Here is a 9,566-nt window from a genome sequence, read left to right on the forward strand (position 1 = left end):
ACTATCAGGTCACTAATATCTAAATATTTTGTCTGATGAGGTCTGACAAAATGACCACGTTGGGGAATACATAGCTTAAGGGGGAAAAGCAGGTATAATTTATACTTAAGAGAGTGGTGGTGGGGGGGGGGGGGGTATGAGAAAGTTGCACCAAGTAATTTAAGGGGATTTTGATGCTTTTTTTGTCGGCAAACTTTCTAAGTTCCCAACCAGTCTAGTTAGTGCTGATATTTCCATTTTATCTTCGCAGTTGGTTTAACAACAACTACTTAAGAAGGACTAGCATGCTAAGTTTTTATATGTTGCGCAGAAGAAAGTGCACCTTGAGCATTGCTTATATATATAACTAAGTTTTAGGGAAAGAAGGAGCATATGATATTTTTGAATAAAAATATTGTTGAGAATAAGTTTCTAATAAATTGGGCACTTTGTTTGGTAACAAATTTTGTTGGAAGCACTTCTTTTGTTGTAAGGTTGTGCTGACTATAAAGTATGACGCACAATGCTTGATATCTTGGTTGTGTACAGATATGAAGTGCTCAAATCCCAGCAGCTCTTTCCTGAACCTGGAAAAAGAAGGTCAATTGAAGAGGCCATTTATCAAGGTTGCTAATATAATGTTTTTCTTCCTTAACAGCTGTTAGTTATATTTTGGTCAACATTTAATAAGCATATGTCTGTTATATTCCAAAGCTTAGCTTTATTTAGATTAGAAATGTTCAGCTCCAAAAAGAGTAATAATGGGGGCCTCTTATGGATGCCTTGGGTCTAAGACAGAAGAGCGCGTGTTCAAACAAATGAACTATATCAGCAGAGGGAACAGAGCGTCAATCATCTATGAGTTACCCAGTTGGCGAAGTAAACTTCCCTGTTATATCATATCATTGAGTTGTCCAACAGGATCTTATCATCTAGTTCCATACTTGAAATATGGAAAGTAAGTCAACCAACTTTTTTCCCTATAAAGGTCGCAAACTTCTATAACAAAACAGATAGCTTGTTCTTTGGTGCCAAAGGACCACCAAAATCCTAATTATGCTACTATTTAAAATTTTATATTGATGGGTTAAAATAGTGTAATATATGATAATCTCTGACAGACTAATCATCTTATAGTGTGACAGCATTTGGTATGTTTTGTTCTAATGTTTTTCTGTTCTGCTCACAGAATGGTTGGGGATTTCTTTGATCAACTAAAGTCTAGAAGTAAGGGATATGCTAGCATGGAATACTCTTTATTGGGTTATTTATTACCCTCTCAGACACAAGCAATTACATATATTAAATGTTAGCAAACATGAAGAGTCCATGATTGTCAGTATTCCACTATAAAAGGTGCATACCTAATTGTGGCAAGTTTGAGAAATTAGTTTTGCTTGATATATCATGGCAGATGTATATTGAAGTCGCTTTCATGCAAAAGAATGGAGTGATCGCTTTAAATAGTGGTGGCCTTATAGGTCCTTTAAAGCAAATTATCGAAAAATTTTAGTTTGTTGATAAACCTTGTAATATCCAATAAGATATATAAAAGTTCGCGATGCAGTAAAATAAAGAATGCTTTTTAAATATAGAATTTTGTATGTATACGCATGAATTTTTGTGTGGGCTTCTCATTAAAGATAATCAGATGCGGGACAATCGTGGATCGTTGAACTTAGACTATTAGGATTTATATTATATCTTTTTTATGTTTTGGAAATAATTTGATGGCAATCTTTATTTTTAGGTAGGATCTACTTTGGATTTAATTTTAAGATCTTTAGGATCTTTCAAGATTTGATGCTGTTAAGTATTTTATTTTGTTTCGTTAAGATTGGAAGGATGCTTTGAGATTTAATATTTCTTGTTTCCTTATGAGTTTATCTTTTGTTTCTTTCATCAAGATGTAAGCCTTATGTTGAGAAGATGGATGCATTATGAATAAAATTTTAGTTTTGAAAATTCTGCTCTAGAGCATGTGAAATTTGCTTGTGTTGGGCATAGGGTGTAAAGCCGCGAGGTTTTGAAGCCTAGTAATTCATGACTAAAGCCTCTCCCTTTATTCCTAACCATTCAGATCTAAATATTCACGCTCAGTCAGCTCTAAAATTCATATCCTTCTCAAACAAATCCTCTCCTTTATACAAGGAATGCCGCTCGTCAAGCGAAACACTGAATGAATCCAAATGGGCTAGCTCTTGCATGGATAACAGCAACCTTGCAGTGCCATCTGAGTTACCGAGTAACTTGTTAATGTTTGCAAAGTACTGTTTTGTTGAGGATAATATGTAATAACGGATTAGTGGCTGGTTTAGTCGCGGGCACAATCGGTTGTTGGGACGGCAGACTTGTTATGCCTTTGAAACTATATATACTAGAGTGAATGAGAGCGCCTAATCTTTATAACTCTTTCTTCTCTAAATCTCTACTTATAATATTTAACATGGTATCAGAGCAAGTTAAATTAAAAAAAAGAAACGTCGTACCATGAAAACCGCCTAGATCACCGACCGCAGCCGCCCTCTTCGTCTCGTCCTTCTCAGCCCCTCGCCCGCACCACGTCATCCGCGCATGCCACCCTCACGCGCCTGCCCGCACCTGCATCCTACCTATCCTCAGCCGCCGCCGCGCACTCGCATCCACCCTCTTAGCACCGCCCGCCAGCTCGCATCCCCTCGCTCAGCCCCGCCCCCGCCCAAACGACTTCGACGTCTCTTAGCCGGCACTGCCATCGCCAGCCTCTCAGCTTACCCACCGGCGCCTCGCCCCACATCCAGTCAGCCACCGGCTGCACCAGACGCAGACCATCTCCAGCAAACCGTCGCCACGCTCCCAATCATCCGCCCGCACCCCTGCCCTAGCCTCCATCGCATCCAGATGCGCCCACAAGCCCTAGCTCTCCATCGCATCCAGACGCGCCCAGGAACCCTAGCCCCGATCTCAACTCTGGAATGATCTGAGCCGTTCCTTTTTTATTTTGGACTAATGTTCAGTCACTGTATCTGATCTTAGTTACCTGATCTGTTCTGTTCTGTGGAGGGTCCTTTCTTTTCGTCTGTTTTCTGATGGCTGGTTCTGATTCCACTAAGCCCGCTGATTCTCTGATTCAGACGAGAGTTTCTGAGTTATTTTCTGGTCGGATCACTGACCGGAAACTTGATGGCAATAACTACCTGCAGTGGAAGCGAGTAGTGGAGATTTATGTGGCCAGTCGTGGAAAGACTAGTCACTTGTTGGCGGATCCTCCTATTCCGATATCTGACTCTTGGACTTTTGATGACAATGTTCTTCTACATCAGCTCTTGACTTCTATGGAATCCAAGATCCAGGATCTCGTTCTTCACTGTCTTACTGTGAAGGAACTTTGGGCCTTTCTGGCTGATTTATATGGTGGTCGAAGTGACGTCAACCGGGCGTATGATGTTATTCAGGAGTTGTTTAGAAAGAAACAAGATGGCAAGAACATGGATGACCACTATGGCGAGTTCAATCGCCTCGCTGAGGAGCTTCGCCAAATATTCCCCATTACTGGGGATATCAAGCAGATGCAGAGTCAGTGGAATCGCTTGATGGTTCTCACCTATTTGGACACTCTTGATCCTGCTTATTCCACAGCCTGTCCACAAATAATGGGAAGTTCCGCTGTAAGTTCCCTTGCTGAGACGTATCATTTTCTGAAGAATGCTATTTCTGCACCATCCTCTGCAACTTCTGCAGCTAGCCAGGACCATTCTGCCCTTGCTACTCAGAATTGGCAGTCTACTGATCGGGAAGGCTATTCTAGTGGACGTGGCCGTAGCCGTAGTGGTTCTGATGGTCGTGGTTGGTTCCATGGAGGTCGTTCTACTAGTCGTGGTGGACACAGAGGTGGTCGTGGTGGTCCATCTCGGGGTAGCCCTGGTGATGACTCTGTTATCTACTGTCACTATTGTCATGAGCCGGGTCACATGAAGTTTAACTGTCCAAAGAAGAAAGAAAAGGAGGCATTTCTGGCCTCTTAGGATATTCCTCAGGATAGTCATTCTCAGCCGCCATCTCCATTCACGGATGAGCAGTTACGTCGTCAGTTTGAACAGTTCCAGCTTTTCCAGCAGTATCAGCATACACAGACTGTGCCACCTTCTTCCACTGCTACTCTTGCCCAAGCTGGTACTACTACAGCCTTTCTTACTTCGTCTTCCACTCCAACCTGGATTATAGATTCCGGAGCTACTGATCATATGACTGGGAACCGAGGTATTCTGTCTTCTTTTTCTCCCACTTCTAACTCTGTTGTCCTAGCTGATGGGTCTCGGAAACCTATTCGGGGTACTGGCAATGTACTCACCACTCCTTCCCTTCCCCTGTCCTCTGTCTTTTATCTGCCTGATTTTTCGTACAATCTTTTATCTGTTAGTAAGATTACTAAGCTTCTCAATTGTACAGTAACATTCTTTCCTTCTTATTGTATATTTCAGGATCTGGTGACGAGGAAGACGATTGGCATAAGGAAGACGATTGGCACAGGACGTGAACGCAATGGCCTGTATGAGCTAGAGTTGGCATCCGAGCATGTGGCCTGCATCAGTACTGTTTCAGCTTTTGAGTACCACTGTCGGTTAGGTCACCCTTCTCTACCTGTGTTAAAACATCTTGTTCCCTCTTTAGGTTCTCTTTCCTCCTTAGATTGTGAGTCATGTCAGTTAGGAAAGCACCATCGCGTATCTTATCCTAGTCGAGTCAATAACAGAGCAATTCAGCCATTTGATTTAGTTCATTCAGATGTATGGGGACCTTGTCCCATTATTTCAAAATTGGGATTCAAGTATTTTGTTAGTTTTGTGGATGATTATTCACGGGTTACGTGGATATATTTGTTGAAATCTCGTTCTGATGTGTTCTCAACCTTTAAAATATTTTTATCAGAAATACAAAATCAGTTCAAATCCACAATAAAAGTTTTGAGGTCTGATAATGCAAAGGAGTATTTAGAAACAAATTTTGCTAACTTCCTTGCTCAATCTGGTATTTTGCATCAGTCATCATGTGTTTACACTCCTCAACAAAATGGAGTGGCTGAAAGAAAAAATCGACATCTCCTAGACATTGCTCGGACTTTATTATTTCATAGACAGGTACCTAAAGAATTTTGGGGTGATGCTATCCTTACTGCTTGTTACTTAATTAACCGAATGCCGTCTTCTATCCTTCAATACAAAATTCCGTACACCCTGCTGTATCCTAACAATCCTCTATTTCATTTACCTCCAAAGATTTTTGGGTCTTTGTGCTGTCCATAATTTTAATCCTCACAAATCTAAACTTGACCCTCGGTCCCATAAAGGTATATTCCTTGGATATTCTCGTACCCAGAAAGGCTACCTGTGTTTCTGTCCGTCCCTCCAAAGATATATTTTATCTGCTGATGTTACATTTTTTGAACATCAAGCTGGCCACTCTTCATCTGTCTCTCCCAGCCACTCGGACTCTTATGACTATTTGACCCTTCAAGAAACTTTCCTTAAGCAGGTTGACTCTTTGGCTGACAATGGTACTGGTAAAGATTCACAGCGCCTTCAGGGACCTCTCCAGGTTTATACACGTCGTCCTGCTTCTGCTCTTGTGCCTCCGTCTACCTCAACATCAAATCCTGTTTCAAGTGCTACTGTACCCTTATCTGCGGGTTCTGATGATCTTCCTATTGCGCTACGTAAGGGTAAAAGAACTTGTACTCAACATCCCCTCTCCAATTTTGTTTCTTACTCTCATCTTTCCTCTTCCTTCAAATCCTTTCTCTCTTCATTGGACTCACATTTGGTTCCCAAGAATGTGTCCGAAGCTCTATCTATACCAGGTTGGGTTGAAGCTATGAAGGATGAAATGACTGCTTTGGAGCAAAATGACACTTGGGATTTGGTATCTCTTCCGCCAGGCAAAAAGGTAGTTGGCTGCAAATGGGTTTATACTGTTAAACTCAATCCTGATGGAACTCTGGCACGCTTGAAGGCACGTTTAGTTGCAAAGGGTTTCTCTCAAGTCTATGGTCTTGATTATTTGGATACATTCTCTCCTGTTACCAAGATGACTTCAGTTCGTCTTCTCATTTCTATTGCTACTACCTATCACTGGCCTCTACATCAGCTTGATATTAAGAATGCATTTCTTAATGGTTTCCTTGATGAAGAAGTTTACATGGAGCAACCACCAGGCTTTGTTGCTCAGGGGGAGTCTCTGAAGGTCTGCAAGTTAAAGAAATCTTTATATGGCCTAAAACAATCTCCGCGTGCCTGGTTCTGTCGCTTTGCATCTGCTGTCCAAGACTTTGGTCTCAAAAGATCAGAGAAAGATCATTCTGTCTTCTGGCGACTAAATAATGGCAAGCGAATCCTGCTCGTTGTATATGTGGATGATATTGTCATCACAGGGGATGATACAACTGGGATTAGCGGTTTGAAGAAACATCTACATGAGCACTTCCAGACTAAGGATCTAGGGTCTCTCAAGTATTTTCTAGGTATAGAGGTGGCCAAGTCAAAGAAGGGTGTTCATTTGTCACAGAGAAAATATGTGCTCGATATGCTTTCAGAAGCTGGCATGTTAGGATGTGGAAGCATTGATTCTCCAATGGATGTAAATGTTAAGTTGTTACCAGATCAGGGGGAGCTTCTTGAGGATGCTGGACGATTTAGAAGGTTAGTGGGAAAATTGAATTATTTGACCGTAACTAGACCAGACATCACATTTGCGGTGAGTGTAGTCAGTCAATTTTTATCAGCACCAAGAACCACTCATGAATGCTGTATTAAGAATTCTGCGATATCTAAAGAAAACTCCAGGGAAAGGTCTCCTCTACTCAGATCAAGGACACATAAGGGTGGTAGGATTTTCAGATGCAGACTGGGCTGAGTGTCCTGTTGATAGGAGATCAACCACAGGATATTGCGTATTTGTTGGAGGAAATATTGTATCATGGAGGAGTAAGAAGCAGAGTGTAGTATCCCGTTCTAGTGCAGAATCAGAATACAGAGCAATGACAAATGTAACACTGAAAATGGTTTGGATTCACGACTTGTTGACAGAAGTTGGTCTTTCCCCAGAAGGTCCTATGAAACTATATGGTGACAATCAAGCAGCAATCCATATTGCTGAGAATCCTGTTTTTCATGAGAGGACGAAGCATATTGAAGTAGATTGTCATATTGTTCGAAGGAAGATTGTAGATAAAATCATCACTACAAGACATGTATCAACAGGTCATCAGTTAGCAGACATTCTAACAAAACCACTTGGGAAAACTCGGGTAGATTTTATTTGTGACAAGCTGGGCATGTATGATATATATGCTCCAGCTTGAGGGGGAGTGTTGAGAGATAATATGTAATACGGATCACTGGTGGTTTAGTCCCACATCGGTTGTAGGACCAAACTTGTATCATTTGAAACTATATATAGACTAGAGTATGAGACCCTAATCTTATAACTCTTTCTTCTCTAAATCTCTACTTACAATATTAACACTGTTCATCATCCTCGCCACGACCTTCTGATCCCTTGTGCCTCTCGTTGACTAGACCCTGCCATGCATGAGCCCGATGAGCTCTCCCTATCCGATCGAAGATCCCCAACACCGGATCTCCTCTGACCAGCCTCCGATGAGTTACGACATCCCCCTCCCCCCACACCCCCTCAAAAAAAGCAGTTCGCGATGCCTCTTTTCTCTTCCCTTGAAGCTCCGTTAAGGCCTTACAGCGCTGCTGGAAGCTCATTTAGCTCCCAACCATATCTAAACATGGCTTTGGAAAGTTGTCGAAGACTTAAAAATCTACCCGCTCCTCTCAGATCTTGATCAAATTCGCGTAGCTGCGAAAGTTTGCACTATTGAGATCATCATTTTTTCAGATCAGGTCCAGATTGGCATCGGAGGCATAACACATTTGAGCGCCTCTTACTTTTGAATCGGAGCTCCCTTCCCGGTCCGCATCATATAGAATGCTTTCAAGTAAATAATTAGTCTCTCTCTCGAGTAAAATAAGTATATTTATCGTGCACTACTATTTAATACGGCAGAAGCCCAGATACACTCTTTTTTTATGAGCGGCACATTCGTAGAAACCCAGATACTCACACATAGGCGAAGTATATTTACATTTTAGTACTGTTTAATCTGTTAGAATCCTTAGTGTCCATATAACCCTTGAATACTTTTGAAGGAATTCATGGATCCATATTTTGAAATTAATGGGTGATCACATTCTCATTTGTAAAGCTCCAATCATTCAGCCCACTCTTCCCTGCTAAGGTTTAAAATTTTGAGAATAAGAAGGGGACTTGAGATATTGTTAGACCTCTTGGGTTTCCATTTTCATAGTCATGATTGTAGAGTTGAAGTATCTTTCTTTTGTTAATTTGCTCTCTAATTTATCTTCATAATTTCCCTGTAGTCTCCTTGTTGGCATTTGTTAAGGCTGATGCTACCTGTTGCTTTTCACATATTATGGGCTGTTAATGGTAGCTTAGTTTAGGATCAACATTATTATTTTTGCACATCAGGTTTTTGGGACAATTCATTTACTGCTGGAAAGTGAAAGTTTCTTCATTTGGATGCTCTGCAACTTGGTCAATTTGTGGAGGCAAACCTCTTAATTTACTATCACTGAACATTAGAGATGTGCACTAGCCTACTGAGAGCAGATCAGACTAAAGTACTCTTTCATTTTCCCCCATCCTTCTTGACTTCTTCATAGTCTAGGAGAATCTTGGATCATTAGTCCTGGATTACGCAGGTTTAAACCAAAAGAATGATTTGGTAGATTTTACTACTTTCCAATTTGGCTTTGATGATCCATGCCAGGTCCCTCTCATGTCTATAGATTCCACAATGGGAAACAGTTTACTAGGGTTGATCTCAGGTTGCTCCCTTGGCTGTAGAATTTTGTTAAAAATCTTTTGTGGAGCACTGTGCTTAATATTAGAAACCATTTTAATGCAGAGGCTCAGATAATGATAGATGATTCTATTGTTTCTTATTGGCAGGTATAAAGAAAGTGAGTTGGTGAAGCTTGATATTCAGATCAATGGTGAACCTGTAGAACCATTATCAACAATTGTTCATAAAGATAAGGTAATCTAAAAATACTGTTTTGTACTTTATCACATGAAAGTAATGTTTAGGTTCAAAGAATTTTGCAGTGCGAAGCGTAAATGAATGTGGAAGATGCACCCTATCAGAAAATGTTCCTCTAGTCGTCTTTGATATTTGTAGTTAAAAAATAATAATAATAAATTCCTTTATTACATTTAGGAGTCTTTGACCCTGTATCCAAAATCTAGTTCCTTGAAGAACTTCATAACCATGATATTGTATTGTATTTCAGATCTTCAGTTGAGTTAAAAGAACAACTAGACCTGAGTTTATGACATTACACTACTTCATAAGTACTCTGCTACAAGGCTTCTGATTTTTATTCTATAATTTTTGAAATAACTTTTTAAAAACTTCTTACAGAATATTTAATAGATCCTTGGGAAATCAAGTATCTAGTTATATTAATGTTGATCATCTATATCACTCTTCAAGCAGCTTTTTGACTTCTAGCAACAAACCA

General features: G+C 40.5%; 1 protein-coding gene across 1 annotated transcript in view; it reads left to right on the forward strand.

The window, feature by feature from the left end:
- The window catches only part of LOC109844301 (translation factor GUF1 homolog, chloroplastic), a 63,507-nt gene that overhangs the window by 45,317 nt on the left and 8,624 nt on the right, over nucleotides 1-9,566 (forward strand). The window contains exon 18 of the mRNA XM_020413288.1: nucleotides 8,995-9,082. Coding sequence (XP_020268877.1) covers nucleotides 8,995-9,082 — 88 coding nt within the window. The remainder of the gene's footprint in view (nucleotides 1-8,994; nucleotides 9,083-9,566) is intronic.

This window comes from Asparagus officinalis, chromosome 6 (genome assembly GCF_001876935.1).
Source record: "Asparagus officinalis chromosome 6, Aspof.V1, whole genome shotgun sequence".
NCBI classification, from domain to species: Eukaryota; Viridiplantae; Streptophyta; class Magnoliopsida; order Asparagales; family Asparagaceae; genus Asparagus; species Asparagus officinalis.